At 38.7% G+C, this 17,927-nt stretch overlaps 1 protein-coding gene across 1 annotated transcript; it reads left to right on the forward strand.

Annotated features, from left to right (window-relative positions):
- The first annotated feature begins 429 nt into the window (after positions 1–429).
- LOC124349591 (silk gland factor 3-like) lies at positions 430–4,405 on the forward strand. The gene is made up of 2 exons (XM_046800330.1): positions 430–3,068; positions 3,354–4,405. Exon 1 carries the CDS (start codon positions 825–827, stop codon positions 2,502–2,504), a length of 1,680 nt encoding a protein of 559 aa, XP_046656286.1. The 5' UTR covers positions 430–824; the 3' UTR covers positions 2,505–3,068; positions 3,354–4,405.
- Positions 4,406–17,927: the final 13,522 nt, after the last annotated feature.

Here is a 17,927-nt window from a genome sequence, read left to right on the forward strand (position 1 = left end):
ACGGCCGCGAAGAGGCGAACGAAAGAAAAAGAGTTGAGTGTTATTATATCTAGAAATATTGCGGGGATGAAATTGATGATTCCGAAATTCGGACGGGGTGTAATGTAACAATGGCGTCGACGCCAGCACCGACGCTCTTCTTTCTTTTTTCCTCTACATCGTCGATTTGTCATTTCTCCCGACCGAAAATTGCGTGAAAAGCGGGAAAAGGGGCGTGGCCTAATTTCTGGACCAATGGCGAGCCAGAAAGACGTCCGTGACGTCACCCGCCTCGCCCAATGGCCAGCCAGTTTCCCACCGTCAATGGGCGGAGTCTCAACATCTTCTAAGCTCCTCCCCCCGACGGGTGGGTAGCAACAGGGCGGAGCCATTGTTGCCCCGCAGCGCCCCCACCAGCTAACACACAGCCCCGTGTGTGTACTGCTGGCTGCTGGTGCTGGGGTATAGTCCGGTGGTTGTTGTAGCCCAGCCGACCAGTCAGTGCCATGCATAACGCATGAGAGAGTCACGTTTGAAACCTCGTCTCGTCCACCATCTCTTTCCTTTTTTTCAGTTTCTCATCCATCGAAACATTTTGATTCTTACCCCAACAACATAAACAACAACAACAACAATTTCTATTCCATCCGGTGAACGTGTGTCTAGTGTCATCTTCTATTCCGCCGAGATATCCATGGTGTATCCAGTGTGATTTCCGTGCCCAGTGTTACCCAAAAAATTGTGCTGCTGTCCGTGAAATCACGTTGGATTACGTTCGTTTCGTTTCGTTTCGTTTAGTTGATTGGAAAAATTGAAAAAAAGTTTGTAAAATTGCCGGAAAGTCAATGGCTACGGCCACGTACCTCGGCCACCACCAGCAGCAGCCGACGGATCACCACCATCCGGCCCACCATCACCACCACCACCATTTGCATCACCACGCACTAGTGGCCGCCGCTGCGGCCGCGGCCCAGCACCAACAGGAGCAATCACAGCAACAACAGCAAGCATCCAGCAGTAGCAGCAGCGCCGGAATCAGAATGAACTTGGTTAATTCCACACAAAGTGGTGGCGGAGGTTATCAAAGCGGAGGAGGTAACGGGTCCAGCTCGCCAGTGCAACAACATCACAGGGAACAACACGGACATGAAATGAAGTACATGGTGGCGGCGGCGGCGGCCGCCGCTGCTGGACACCCGGCGGCTTTGATGTCGCACAATCCTTGGTCGGATGCCGGAATCCATCCGGGTGCGGCTGCCCATCACTGGGCATCTATGCACTCGGTTCACGCTCACGCCACTTTGCATCCGCACCATCAGGACATTAAACCGCAGGCCGGCGACCTGGTGGCCATCCAGCACCACCGGGCCGGCAACAGCAACCAACAATCGTCATCTGCTTCCGGCCATGGCGGAGGTGGTGGTTGGCATTCGGCCGTTTCAGTCTCCTCGCCCTACATGTCCTCCGGCGGCGGATCGCCCATCCAGCACCCCAACTACCCGTCCGTTTCTGGCGGAATGAACGGTGGAATGGGTCAATTGCATCCGCATTCCGGTGGTGGTCATCCGGGCCAGCACCACCACCACCACGGCGGAATGGTCGGCCGAGGTCCCAGCGAAAGTTCCGGCGTCGGCAGTCCCTTAGGTCCACACGACCACGACCCACACGGACACCTGGACCAGCACGGCCATCACCTGCACCACGGCCAGCATTCCGGCGGCGGTGGTGGTCCCCACTCCGGCGCCGGAAGCGACATGGGTGGCGACCCGTCGGAAGAAGAGAATCCAACCTCCGACGACCTGGAAGCATTCGCCAAACAATTCAAACAGCGGCGGATTAAACTGGGATTCACCCAGGCCGACGTCGGGTTGGCCCTGGGCACCTTGTACGGCAACGTCTTCTCACAGACGACCATCTGCCGGTTCGAGGCTCTACAGCTGAGCTTCAAGAACATGTGCAAGTTGAAACCGCTGCTGCAAAAGTGGCTGGAAGAAGCGGATTCGACGACCGGATCGCCGACCAGCATCGATAAAATCGCTGCCCAGGGACGGAAGCGCAAGAAGCGGACGTCGATCGAGGTGTCGGTTAAAGGAGCCCTGGAACAGCATTTTCATAAGCAGCCAAAACCGTCTGCCCAGGAGATCGCCTCGCTGGCCGATTCGCTCCAGCTGGAAAAGGAAGTCGTCCGCGTTTGGTTCTGCAACCGGCGGCAAAAGGAAAAGCGGATGACGCCGCCCATGCCCAACGGACCCAATTCATCACCCCTCAGAGGGGGTATGGGCGACTACCCTGGGATGGACCAGCAGCAACAACAACAGCAACAACATCACGTCGTGGGAGGAGGTTATCTGCCGGGCCATCCGCTTCATTCGGATCATCTGATCGGATTGCACGGCGGCCACCCCTCGCCTGGGATGATGCAACAACAGCAGCAACAACAGCAACAACAACACGGTCACAGTCCGCCCATGCTCTCACCCCAATCTCTGCCCCCGTCGCATTCCCAGTCGCTAACAGCCCATTAAAAAAATTGAATTTTATTTTTATTTTTGCAAAATTAAAAAAATTAAAATGAAAAATCTTTTTTCGATCAAATTTTCTTTTGTCATTTTCAATATATTTAATTCTTTAATCTCTTCAATTTATATATCTCGCGCGCGCCGAGGGAGGGGAATTCCCTGCGTGTTTTGATTCTATACGAAACAACATCAAAAAAGCAAAATTAATTATATCCGCCATTTTGTATTTGATCCCAACCCCCAACCCCCCTACTAGTGTGTGTGTGTGTTTGAAACGTTTGGCATTTCGACACGCAAATTGTACCAAAGTTTTTGCAATCAGAAAGTTACAAAAAAACAAACACAAAGTTGAAGTGTCGTGTTGTTGGTGTCACAGCAGCAGCAACGAAAAAATGAATTATTTTCTTCTTCCATCAAACCCCCACTGCCGGAGGGCGGTCCAGCTTATAGCCCAGCAGCGCGTGCTATAAACAAGATTATAGACCGAACCCTCTTGTGTTTTTTGGGGTACATCATCCGAACAACAAAAAATTCAAGTGAACATCAAGAAGAAGAAGAAAACGAGTTGAGGTAAGAAAAAATGCAATTTATTCATTTTTCGATATTATTTTATTTTATAAGAAGAAGAAGAAGAACGTTGTTTCTTTTGTGTGCTGTTATTTGGGTGAGGTCAGCCGCCGCTGGTCATATGTGTACAACTTTTTTTTTCCCCATCTATATAACCTGGAAATGTTGTTGTTGTTGTAGCCTAAATATCATAAAGAGCTTTGGGCGAGTCTATATATACGCTAAATGTAAAATAATAATATTAAAGTTAATTTTTTTTTTAATTTTTTTTCATTGGAATTTATTCAGTTTTTCTGCACGGCCCATCATCGAAAATGTTTGACCTATCATGACGTAAACAAAATCGACTTGAAGCGACTATATAGGACTCTGATGAAGAGCAAGAGGAAATTTAAACTAAATCAATATCGCGGTGTGTGTGTGAATATATTCGAGCAAGAATATATTTCGAATATCGACGTGCCAAAAAATAAAAGAATCAACTTTTTAAATATATCTCGACACACACACATTTCCTATATACAAAATATTTCCACCCCCAACAAAATTTCGTTGTTTTTTCGGCTTTTATGTCTGCAAAGGCGAGAATCTCATATGTCGACACACGGCCTCTTATAATTCTAAACACATAATAGCGAAATATGGAAAAAATAAAAATTTCTCATTCAAAAATTTTGTTTTGGAATATTTCGTGAAATTCAAAACAAAATGAGACAACAAAAAAAATGGGTTCGAACAAAATGATGTGATTGTACGTGTGTGTGTGTGTGTGCAAATGAATTTTCACAATTTTCGAATAACTTTGTAAAATTAAATTTTTCCAACATTTTTTTGGATGGGAAATCAATTTCGATGTATCAAAATTCCCCCAATTCATTTTTTCTCTCCCCCCGAAAATTGTTTGTTTTTTTAATTGTTTCGTTTCTTATTGGTCAAAAAAAAAAAAAATTCCCGAATTTTGTAATTTACGCATTTCGGACGGACGGACTTTGATTCAAATCCCAGTGTGTGTATGTGTGTGTGTGTGTGTGTGGACAACCCAGCAGGCCTTTATATATCACAACCCGATTGTTTGTTTGTTTGTTTTCCTCCCAGAAAATCTTTCTTTTGCTAGTGTGTTTTTGTCGTGTTTCCATTAATTTTTTGGGGGGGTTGTAATTGAATTTTTATATTTGAAATTATTTTTTTCCCGCTGCTCTGTACACACACAATCCCGCAAAAATTATTCCCCACATTTTTTTCTGTTTTAATTTCTCGACACACACACAGGCAGACACACACACCACACCTTCCTACTTTATATACGATAATGTTGTTGTACAGTGCGTATCTCTCCTCCAGAAAAAATGGAAAAAACTTTGAAAAAAAAAAGCCAAAACGTGAAAAAATTGAAGTAAAAACAAATCAACAAAAAAATTGTGTTACATTTTATTTTATTTTATTTAAAAAAAATATATATTTTTTCAGGCCTAAAGGTTATTTTTCTCCTATACAAGTTTCGTACAAGGATGGATGTCTATAGGAGCGGAGGCAAGGTCAACATACACAGCAGAGATGCAGCAGCAGCTATATACTCGGACGTGTGCCTCTAACGGCTCTTGCCCTCTGGCATCAAACTCTCTTGCGTATGTACAGTAAATGTTGGAAAAACATTTGAGAAAATCCAATTTCGATCGGGGTAGAAAAAAGTAAATTTTTCCACCAGGTGAAAAATGGCCAAGAAAAATTTGTTTTAGGCTCAATGTTTGCGCAATATTTTCTTAAAAAGTTGTTGGCGTTGAAATAAAAAAGGTGCGTCTCTAAGAAAGAAGAAGAGAAAAGAAACACAATGTGAAGAATAAAGAAGAAGAATCCAGGTGAAAAGCCTTGAGCACAGATAGACTCTCCTCTCTTCTTGTGGCTCGTGCCCTCCATCTTTTTCGGCCATTCGAAAATGTTTTTCTTATATTTTTCTTTTTCTTTTTTTAAAAGAAGAGCCTCTGGGCGACTGATGGACGGCGACCTCTTCTTATATCTTAGACACATATCTGTTCTTTCTTTTCTTTTCTTTAATCATTTATTATTACGTGAATTATATAAATCGGTAGAAATTTAAGTTGAATACATTCCGCGCAATTTTTATTATTTTCTCTTCGTTTAGTAAAAAAAAAGGTAAAATTTCTCTACACCGGGGCGCGCAGCTTCTGTGAGTTTTCTTTCTTTTTTCTTAACACACACACAGAGCTCCGCTGATTTCCTGCCTAGATTGGAAAGTATATACGCAAGGGGGAGAGAGAGAGAAGGGAGAGGTATATAGAAGGAGGAGGAGGGGATAGTTTAAGTTCTCACGTCACGTCCTCGGCGCGCCGCCGACTCAACTTCTCTCTCCTTCCTCCTTTTATTTTTCTTCTTTCTTCCTTCTCTCTATCCCGGCCAGCCAGCCAGCAGCAGCACATATATATAAAGAAAAAGCGTTTGTTATATGAGAGAGACTCTATGAGAAACGTGACGGTCGATCGAGGAAAAAAAAAGAAAAATTTAAAAAACTTTTTCTTTTATTTTTTAAATTTTTGGTTTTTTCCCGCCAGGAAAATTTTTTCCGTAGATTTATATATATAAAAAGTGAAACAAAATAAATTTGTGTATTAGATTGATGTAGGACACGTTTTCTTTGAAAAAAAAAGAATATTTGAAAAAAGCCGCGCTAAAAAATAAAATAAAAATTAATTTTTTAAATAAAATTTGACGGGGATGAAAAAGAAAAAAAAGAGTCGCCGGAGAAAAAGAAAAAGAAATGTGTTGCCCCAGCTGTGATGGACAGGTTTGGCTATACCTCGCGACTTGGAGGTCAAGTCGCCATCGTTTTTTCTTTTCCAAAAAAGATTTTTTTTTTAAATGTTTTTTTCTTTTATATAATAATAATACACACACAAGTGGCCCCCTTCTCTTCTTACCTTATACACAACCCGCCATGAGCGTTCAGCACGTGAGTATATCCAGGTATACATTTTTCTTTCTTTTCTTTCTTCCTTTTTTATTCGAAAAAAGAAAGAAACAAAATCGAATGAAAAAAAGAAAAAAAATTTCGGAAATGGAATAAATGAGATGCAAATGAGATGCTAATGAATTGAGACGCTATTGGTTATATATAGTATTTCTTCGGGAGCAACAGGAGCAGCCAAAAAGTCTCTGCGGCTAATAAATAAATTTAGTTTGTTTGGGAATTTCATTTTTTAAAAAAAAGGTTATATCTATTTTCTTTGGGACCTATCTTGCGCTGCTGCTGCTGCTGTATGCGCATATTTATCATTACCAAATAATGATATGTACATAAATATACTCCTACTACTACTATACATATACTACTACGAGGGCCATTATAATATACACACGCTGCATAGAAATCTCCCCTTCTTATTCCTTTTGAACATATCATCCCGTGCTATGGATGTTTTATAAATGAATGGAATGAATGAACCACACAACTTTTATTTATTTATTTTCTTTATATACGCTCGGCCATTCAAGTTGCGGTGGGGACACTTGTCACAGCTACTATAATAATAACAACCAGCCCATTTATTTGCATATATTTAAATCACACACACACACGCGCACCTTGTGTGTGTGTAGGAATTTAAATTTATTTCCATTTTTTCATTGATGAAATTTATTCAAATTTGTGTCTCATTTTTATTTCGACCTGGAAAAAAGTATGACGTCACTTTTTATACAACATACAAATCTAATTATATCAAAAAAAGGCTGGGCAAATTTTCACTTGTGTGTGGCTGGCCTATGTGTGTTATATGAGGGCGCCATCATTTTCTTTATATCCCACCGACGCCCATTAACGTCTTTTCTTATATTTTTTCCTCCCCTTTTTTTTTCAATTGGATAAGTCTCTCCCCCCCCCCCCCCCTTTTTTTATCCAATTTTTTTTTATAGTCGCCACAAATAATAAAAAGAGAAAGAAAAAAAGTTTTGAATTTGTAGAAGAAATTGTGGGGGACCGCCAAAATGTCTCCCACGGGTGACGTGGACAAAAACAACGACCCATAAAAATTTCCAGTCGATCCAGATGGTGTTGTTATGCGGATCCAAATCTATATTTATATAATTGAATCAAATGTGCATAAACTCGTCTATATAGCTGCTACACATATCGATCGAGAAAACCCACACCGAATTTGGATATTGCGTGTTTGAGGTTACAAAATAAACCTAACGGATTTTCATTTATATCAGAGAACGAGTATATTGGCTCTCATCTCTCGGTTCAGTAAATCGGTAGAATTCAAATCAATTCGATTATTAGACGTCCATCCTTTTCGTGCTGACGATAAGACACACGGACGCCAAATATAGGAAAGAAACGGGATCGGCATTTTTGTTCTAAATATTTTGTGTAAGTTTTGTTTTATTACAGCATCAAAAGGGTAAGGTGAAATTGTGTAAGTTTTTCTGGTTGTTGTTGCTGTCCTTGATGGCTGTACAGAATAAACTCTATACACATTTTATATTTTTATAAAAGGACATGTGTGTGAGGGAAGATGGCTGCCCAGCAGCAGCAGCCAAAAGTATCCAAAAGAGAGAAGGATCAAACTGATAGCCTCGTATATAACCGACGACCAGGTGATATTCTAACCTTTCTTCTTCTTCTTCTTCTTCTTTTTAAAATTTATTTTTTAAAACATTTGATTTTTTTTCGAAACCGGATTTTCAAAAAAATCGAAAAAAATTTCAAAAACTAAAAAATTTTTTTAAATTGTAAGTTCAATTTTATTTATCAGATGGATTGGTAATTTTTTCCTTTTATTGGCGAATTGTTATACACAGGATGAAATCTCTTCTTCTTTACACACATTTCCCAGCCTCTCTTGGTAACTAAGAGCAACTGAAGGACCCTATACTACCTATAGAAGAGCCCAGCAGTGACACAAAGAATATATAGGGAGACATTATCAAAAAATAAGAAAAGAAAAAAAGTTTTTTTTTTCTTTTATATTTTTTCTTTTTTCGGGGGGGTTTCGTGACGGGTTTTCTACCTTCTCTCTCTCCTTGTTTGTTGTTTATTCTCCGAGAGAGCTCTGTGTGTGTGTGTGTGTGTAGTATAGCCGCCTATATAATATTTATCGAAGCCCCGGGATATATATTATATTCTTTTATTTAAAATAAAAAGGAAAAAAATCTTTTCTCTCCTCTTCTTCTCTACAGTGTCTATTTTTTGAGTCGGTAGAGGAATGTACGATAGGAAACAGTTCACTTGACGGCCCCCCATTTATATATCTAAAAAAAAAGGGTGAGTATAGGGGGGTTTAAATGTATCCCCCCTATCAAGGAAATAAATAAAAAATAACCTTTTATTTATTTTTTGAAACTCGAAAAAAAGTTTGGCGCAGTTTGATATCAAAAAATATAAAAAAAAGAGTTGAGCAACGGCTTTTTTTCTTATTTCTTTTTATATTTTTCTGTGTGTGTGAACTTTGGCCGTTGAAACTAATAACGGCTATAGCACAGCAGCAGCAGCAGCTCGGGAGTGTGTGTATTGCACACACACAGGCGGAGAGAATATTACGAGGAACGTGACAATTGTCACCAAACGGTGATCACGCCGGTTTTTCTGGAAAGAAGAAAAAAGAAGAAAAAACTTTGTTTTGTTCTCTGTGTTGTGTGTGTGTTGCATTGCGTTTTGGATGTGTAATAAAAACTTTCTTTTCTTCTGCTGCTGTGACCCCCCTTTACTAAGTATATGACGTATTGGTTATGAGAGAGATACTGTGGGTGTTTTTTTAATCTATAATGTATTAGAACTTGGGATATTATTACGTCGAAAATTTAACTTTTTCGTTCGTTCGTTCGTGTGGGAATCGGACAAAAATAAAAGTCGGTCAAACTGGTAAGCGCCGGCTAGGCTTTAACGAAGCATCCAATTAAAAAAGTTTTCTCCTTCAACTAAAATCGTACAAGGAAAAATGTATTTCACCGTTATATACATACAAGGGAGCATCGATGATTCCCACGCAAATGGTTTTTGATCTTCCAAAAAAAGTTTAAAATCAGGGGGGTCTCTTTTTCTCAACCGTCGCATCTCCAAACAAACAAACACACACAACAGTTACCAGAAGAAGAAGAAGAAGAAGAACTGTTTTTTTTTTGAAAAATCCAAGAGGTAAAAAAAAAATATATATAAATATATAAAAGGGGTTATCCTAAAGATGAAAGGGGTGAAAATTTCATGGGAAAGTGTAGGGGAACCAGATTCCGATGCTCCGTTTTTTTCTTTTTCTACTTTGATGCTCAACTCTTGCGCGAAATCCGACAATAGGAATAGGGATCTATATAAAGACCGCACCCTTTTTTGATTCATTTTAAGTTTTTTTTTTTTTTTAGTACAAAAGGGGAGAGATGCTGTGTGTGTGGCGGTTATATATTCAACCCGTTGAAAAATTTAATTCGAAATTTTATATTTTTAAACTCGGAATTTTATAGAGGGAAATACGATTTTTATTTATTATATATCGATATTGATTATATAATTTTTTGACTACCGGCTGATTAGCATAAAGCGCTGTGCTTTGTAAAATATCGGGGCGTGAGTTGATGACGCGCCCCCATACTGGGCGCCAAATATATAAATTGGTGAAAAAATATAAATAAAATAGCTACTGGGCGCACACATTTACCGATGTGTCGCTTGTACACAAATAAGGCGAATAAATATCCAAAGCCACAAACACGTCGAGCTGATTTTTCTTCTTTTAAAACATTTTACAAAAGAATAAAAATTAAAAAAAAAAGGCGCAATTGGAGAAGGTGAGAATTTCTCGGCACATGTGAGCAACTCAAAAGGGAGGGTCCTCCACCAGGAAATGGTAGAAAAGAGAAAAAATAAAGGCCTATCCATCATCAATGACGGTTTGGCTGCCTATATGGTAACCCGAGACCCTTTCACTCTGTGTGGACACGCTGGGCCTATGTGTATACCTGAAACCAACCCCTGGAAAAAATATAGAAAAATTCTCTTTTATTTTTCTCCCCTACACTGCACACCTTCTTCTTCTACGCGCCGTGTTAATTCAAAAAATATTTTTTCAAAATTATTTTTTTCTTGTTTTGGAAAAAAACGTTCGGGTTACCGGGCTCCTTTTAGGGACACATTTGTTCTAAAGGAATTTGATTTATTTTTCTCTGTGTGTTCAGTTCACAAAGTGGCAGAGTTAAATAACAAAGTCGCAAAGAATTCGAAAAAAATCATTTTTAAGAAGAATAAAATAAATTCCGGTAAAACAAATTGGAAAGAATTTTGGGGAAGAAATTTTTAGGAAAAAATACCAAAAAACTGGGGGAATCTGGTCGAGTGTCATGCGATTTCTTCCTCCAGGAAAATAATAAAAGTTCTCCTATATAATTCTATTCCGTTGGCGTTCACTTTTTTAATTTGTTGGCCAATATTTGATTGCATATCGTCGCCGGTATATAAAATCGGAGGGGATTTTTCGGATTTTCGTTTGATATTTCAGTCTCGAACTTTCATCTCGATTGCAATAAAGAAAAACTGGTTCGTCGAATAGAATAACAAAACAAATAAGGACAACAAGCATCACAATTCCAAGAATCAAAACCCCCTCCTTTTTTATTTTGTGTTTTTGTTACATTTAAACCGAAAAACCAGCAGGCCTCAAATTTGGTAAGATGAGAGTATTTAATGTAAAACGATCTCACCTAGACATTTTCTAGGCCCATACGAATTATATTTTTAAAAAAATTATTTCGTCGGTTTTTTATTTTATTTTTTTCGGGTGTTGTCCGTTCGTTTGTTTAAAATCAAAACTGCGTGACCGAACGACACGCCGCCTTTTTTATTTGTTTAGGGGAAAGAAAAAAAGAAAATTTAACCGACCGTGCAATATCACGTTTTATTATTTTTAATATTATATTTATTTAAAAAAAAAAAGAATTTGGCGCTAAAAATTCGAATTGGCCAACAATAAATATTATTGGCCGCGTTCGGGTTACATTGGGTCCGCGTTACGCAACGTCAGATGTTGCTCATTCATTTATTCATGTTTCTTTCTTCTGCTACTACTACAACATATACAAAACTGACCATGGAATTTATTATTAGATATACTGGGAAAACGACAGACGGACGGACGGACGGACGGACGGGCGACGATATATGTTGGAGACTCGACTGACTGGAAAAGATCCATCAGTCGAGCGATGTGGAATTCGGTAGCCAACAATTCATTTGTTGCCGGCCAAAAGATTTAAATTATTATTATTTAAATCACAAACATTGCTGCTTTGCATAAATTTCGATATATATTGGAGTCACGCGCGCGCCAGCGCGTGCGCCATCCACTCACGAAAAAAAGATCCCCCCCCCCCAAAAAAAAAAAGAAATAAAAATAAAATTCAATAAAACAATTGTCGGGGGGTTTCATCATATCAAACGCGGACACATAATATGAAAATTATTTTATTTTTCTTGTTTTTGTTTAAATTTTTCCGCGATTCGTTAGATTATAATAACCTCCCAGGTATTTCCCTTTGAATTGGCCCCTGTGGCGGTCCCCAACAAATGAATTTTTTTCTTTACCTCCCCCCCTCTACCTTATGCACAGGTATATGGAGGAGGTCCCGAAAGGGAGGAGGAGTGGTCGCGTGCTCCTAATAACTACTTTGCGCACATATTTCTCTAAGCCCTTTTTGATTTTATTTTTCTCTCTGAAATATGTTTTTAAAAAATTATTTTCTCAAAGTGCCAAAATATTTAATTTTTTCAAATTTATAATCGACTCGGAAATGCTGGTAAAGATTTTGTCGGTGTCTGATTTGATGCCAATCAGATAAAAGAAACTACAAAACCCAAAAAGTTTAGATATATTTTTTTGTTTTTTAGATATTTATCCACGCCGGGCTGCGCTATAGCTCATCCATCTCTTTGGTTGTGTATTATATGAAAGAGAAAGAAAGAAAGCCTATGAATATAATAATAAAGGCGAGTATTATATGTTGGCTGCATCAGTCTCTCATCTCTTCTCACTTGTTTATGATTATTATTCGTCAGATTCTTCTTCTTACTGCTGCTGCTGTGTGGATGGTGTGCCGATGCCCATATCGTGATGCATTGCTGCCCATGCCCAGCAGCAGCTACTGTTATACCTGGGTAGCAGCAGTAAGAAGAGAAAGAAAACAGGGGGGTGAAGGGAATGTTGAAGTAAAGAAGAAGAAGAAGAAAAAAGGAGGAGGTATAAGATTTTTATAAAAACTCATCAAGCTCCCGGATGATCAATAATTCCAGGAGCAGCATGCAACTCTCGTCTTCTTCTTCTTCTTTCACCTGTTCCATTCGCTGGAAAATGGGAAAGACACAAAAAGCCAAGGAGCTCTCCTCTCCGAAAAAGAGAAAAGGAAGAAGAAGAAGAAAAAGTCTATGAAGTATTCCATCATCGAAACGTGCTGCTGCTGTTCAGTTTTTTCTTCTTTTTCTTTCTGTGTGATGTGATGCGCCGGCCGCTTTTTAGTCTTTTGCCGCTGCTGCTGTTGGATTCGAAATTCTTTTCTTCGACATGTTCAAAAGGAGAAGATTCGACCGACACGATTATCTTCTATACGCAGCGCACAACATTCTTACCAGTCAAGTTAACAGCAGCAGAGAGAATATCACATTAAACATCACCCAAAATGTATAATAATAATATATGAAAAAAGAAACAGGATCGACCGGTATTATATTATATATATTGTCTATCGTCCAATAACAATCAGAAAATTATAAATATATATAAATGACGTGAGCCAGAGAAAAGAACAAAAAAATTCACGGTGGATGGCACAGACGGACGCGCGTGTATAAAACACGGTGGGCAACAAGACCGGATTTCTTATTCTTTCTGCTGGGTCCCCCCAATCAGTATATAAATTTTTATTTTATTTTTTATTTTGTATAAGTAGCGCGGTGTGGTCGCCATATCTTTCCAGCAGCAGCAGCCTTCAGAATTGAAGGGTTTGAACCAGTTTTTCTTGGTTAGACGACGATCTGAACTGAACCGAATTCAATCGGAATTGCATACGAGACTGGAAAGACTAATAACCTGAGCGGTCGCCGGGTTGTATATACTGCTGCTGCTGTCTGCTGCAGCTCTGATGTCAAACGCATAGCCTGCGGCGTTATTCGGGTTTTCGAAAAAATATAAAACATTTCACCATCCAAGGACGACGACGAGGATCTCCGTTAAGAAGAAGAACAACAACACGGGCCACACTAATTGGCTGTGCGGCACGCGTCCCCTCATTAAACTATCTCGTCCCACGAACCTTCTTCTTCTTTTCTTTTTCAATATTATTATTATTATTATTATTATTATATTTTTGAAAAAGAGAGAGAAATATATATATAAGAAAAGAAACAAGTTGTTTTTTTCTTCTTGTTGATTGGTTGACTGACCTTCGAGTAGACCGGGCTCTATAATAATAATATTGTTGAGCGCGTGCATACAGCAGAAAAACAAAACACCTTTTTCACCTTTTTTTCTCTTATACATTATATTAGATATATTTAGCGAAAAATATATAAAAATTTATTTTAAATTTCATTTTTTTAAACATTCAACCCCCGGATTTTGTGAGGGGGAGAGAGAAATGGTTGCGATGGCTTTTCGCGATTACGACATAATAATAATATTAAAAAAGAGAATCTCTCTCTATACAATAGACGGACATATACAAAAAAGAGCTGGCGCGATGTCTATCTATATTCCTTTTTTCATATTTTTTCTTTTTATTATATAACTGCCGAGATTGGAGAGCGACGAATCTGTGAGATATTTACAAGTGTTGAAGGCGAGAAAAAGAAATAAAAAATGTTTTCTTCCTTTCCCCCCTCATAGCCCAGCAGCTAATAGATAAACATCAATCGAGTCATATAAAAGAAAGAAAGAAACGACCATATAGCCAAAAAATAGGCCTATTCAGTTTATATATCTGCGATAATATCACAGCAACCAATCGAGATGTCTAAAATATTCAGACCGGAATTTCTATAAATTTAATCGGACCTAAGCCTATCTATAGGCTACATTTGATGAATATATTAGACTCATTGGCACGGCCAATATATAATCGATTCTTAAATATCTAATAATTCGTGTGCCGTTGTATACAAGGAACACGCGCTGCTGCTGTTGTATATATACAACAGGAGAGGACGAGCAGCACAACTTTATTCGGAAACTGGTTGTTGTTGTTGTTGGTGTTGTTCGGCGGCGCGGGGGGGACTTGATTGACGGGCTAGAATATCTAAGAGAGAGAAGAGAGAAACACCATCACGATTGAAAGGAAGGCGCCCCATCCACCACGGCACCACCACCACTTGTGTGTCTATCTTTTTTTCTGATTTTTATTTCTATCTCTCCTATAGCAGCAGCTCCTTGGAGGAGCTGACGCCATCGCCTTGCGGCCGACATCAAGCGCTGGCGCGTACCTACACACATACAGTCATCGAACAAAAAAGCCAAAAAGGTTTTCATTTCTAAGTGCTGCTGCTGCTGCTGCACCTGCATCTCTTTGCACGTAATGGATGTTCATTGGCGGTTTTTCTTTCCTTTTCTTTTATAAATATAAAATGAAAGAAAAGAAAAAGAGTCGAATTATATATTGAACGTCATTTACATTTTCGGTCGAAACGGATAGACTGGACGGTGCTGGAATCAAACGGAGCGAGGGTGGACACACACATTTTTGGGCTACGGTCGTCGAATCCCAAAAAGAAACAAAAGGAAATAATGCTCTTATAAGGAGCCGTATACTCCTGTTGGCGTTTGCTTTGTAGCTACCTATATATACTGGCGGAATAATATAAGGGAAAATGTCCATTGAAAATAGCGCACTATTCGGTGTACTTGTAATGCCATATGTATATACACTGACATCAGCAAGTGATTGTGTGTACGACCAAAGTGGCCAAAAGTTTTAAAAGGAGCCTGGGGTTTTTAGATATTCGTCTATAAAACATTTGGGACAGAGTTGATGGCATTCAAAGTTGATTTTTCCTATTTAGCGAATAGAAAACAAATTCGACGTGTGTATCGATTGAATTTGCAATGTGTAGTATAAAAGAAAGCCGGTTTGTGTATTATATTCCGTGTGTCTATTGGACAAAATATATTTTCAAACAATCGAAAAGTTCATCAGGGACGCAACTTATTTGAACGCACGTAGTTTGTCAACTCCAAACCCACAAGGTTAAATAACAAATGAAACTGGTTGACGACAAAATATATACATTTCGATATATGTATGCGTCTATATAAGAAAAACAAAAGAATTCGGTTTATACCATTGGCGTGTGCTGTTTGCCCTCTGGTAATGTGTCCGTCCTTTTTCTTTTTCTTTATATTTTATATATAAAAGATTTTGTAAAGTTGTGCAGGTGGGCAGCATAGGCCTGGGTTTCAGCCCAAACACCTGAGACACATTTCCCGATAGTGTCGGAGAGAGGAGCGACTCTTGAAGAAGAAGAAGAGGCCAATTGCTCGAGGGATAATAGAACCTTCTTCTTCTTCTTTTCATGCGAGGGGCGCGTGCGCCACTCTCTTTTTTTCTTTTATATATTTTCAAAAGTCCCGCGGCCTTTTTTATTTCTTTTTATATACCAGCAGTAGACTGCTGGGTTCTTTTTTTATTTTTTTTTGTATTGATGTTAAACACCCGAAAATTAATTTTATTCTATATTCAAGAGTCAAAATAAGTTTGGACTTTGGCTAATCATCAGGTGACGTTCTATTTAGACATTGTAATATTAAATGTCTCTTCTATTATTCTTTTTCTTTTATTTTGTATACGAGACGGTGATTTTTTAATTGCGGGTGTCTCTCGTCTACGTGTGTCGAGTGCCAAATAGCCCAAGCGACATGTATAATATAACTTGTTGTATGCGCAGAATATAGAAAAGAAAAAATAAAGTTTGTGTATAAAAGAAAAAAAAGCCAAACAGAGAAGAAAAAGAAGACTTAAGGATAACCGGTTGGGTTTTTGGGTGATTTCCAGGAGTACATTTGCCAACAAGAAATTGAAATAAAAAAAGGCTTGACACCCCCCTACTGCGAAATAGAATAATGAAAATTGTGGTTTGATATTTTCAAATTTGGCGCTCAAATTTGATATACAAATGTGACGAAATGTAAATTACGAATTGAATCTTTTCGTCGAGCTTCAATCAAAGTTGAGTGATAAATTTCGCCCAAGGCGATGCAGACACACACACGGACCTTGTCGCCATCATCTCTACCGGTTTTTCGTCACATACACCCAACCAAATTTGGTATACATCGAATAATAATAATAAAAAATAAAATCACAAATCAAAAGAAGATGATGATAAAACTGGCTGCTGGCTGCTGGCGACACTATGACACTGCTGCGTCTAATGCTCTATTGTGCATCGAGCAGAAATTTGCATAAATGCAACACGGCTGACATCTAATACACGCCAAACTGGAATAGATATAAACGTGTATACCCAAAAAAGTTGAATTCAAATTTTTTAAAATAAATAAAACAGGTGACACTATACGTATGTAAGGCCTGTGTATTTATATAGCCCTTATAATGTACAAAAAGGTAAGAAGAAAAACCAGGATCTGTTGCAGCAATCACATATACACCGCCCAGCAGTAGCTGAATAATATTCATCTACACATCCGATATATTTCTCTATACTATATAGACTGTGCTGGGTCTATACATGTATATAATACGAACAAGACACACACAGTACAGAAAATGCATAAAAGATGAGGGTACCAGCAGCAGCACCAGCAGCAGCAGCAGCCCCTACTCTTTTTAGAGAGATGTATTTGATATAGAAAATGCTCGGCGAGCGCGGGCCAGGTGATAAAGGACTTCCTGTATATTATTACAATGTTACACATTTACGTGTACCAGCTATAGAGCTCCTTAATCGATATTATAGATCTCTGTTGTGTGTAAAAGAATAGAATATTAAGCTTATATATAAGGGACATGTGACAAATCCATAGCGGGAAATTTATAATAGTCTGTAATATGTTGCAGGTGTTTGAGCGGGAAAAAAATTTCAATTCGATTTCATCATTTTGTATATTAGAGCCGGGCCCAGCAGCAAAGTTGATTGAAATCAAACAGAATAGATCTAATTGAATATATATAAATGTATAGTATAGCACTCTTTGGTATTATATTGCGGTGAAATAAAAAAGGGGAAGGGGGAATTGGAGTGCACACAGCACTTGTATACATGCCCAGCAGACGGACACACAAAAAACCAAGTTGCAATCAGAGGGATTGAGGCAAAATGTAAACAATATAATAAATAGACTCTTGGATACTATATATAGGATGAGATAGCTACAGGCTATTTACTAAATGATCTGTACTTGGCTGTCGCTTATAGTATAGGGCTGGCCCTATATAAACATAGAAATCGCCTGGTTAAAAGTTAGACTGCTGCTGGACTCGGCATAGTACTGCTGTAGGTTATAAATAGTCGATGGTGACACGGGCACTCTGCTGGATCAATGGCTGGACGAAATGTAATATAAGAGAAAAGAGAGAAGCAACAAATGATGACACAGACAACAGCAGCAGCAGCATTTAATAATACAAAGTTGATCTTTTATTCATGCCCGGATATTATTACATGTTAGATAAGTACTACTTGCCGGGGGGAGTATATTAATAATATTAATTTATTTTAATACATTTTTACATAGAAATTTTTAGCTAAAATATTTAAAATAACGACCATGAAAATGTAGAGCAAATTCGACAAATAAATACGCAGTGACAATTTTTGCTTGAATCTCATTTGCATTGAATTAGACATGTTTATACTGA

The sequence above is a fragment of the Daphnia pulicaria genome, chromosome 7 (genome assembly GCF_021234035.1).
Source record: "Daphnia pulicaria isolate SC F1-1A chromosome 7, SC_F0-13Bv2, whole genome shotgun sequence".
Taxonomy (NCBI): Eukaryota; Metazoa; Arthropoda; class Branchiopoda; order Diplostraca; family Daphniidae; genus Daphnia; species Daphnia pulicaria.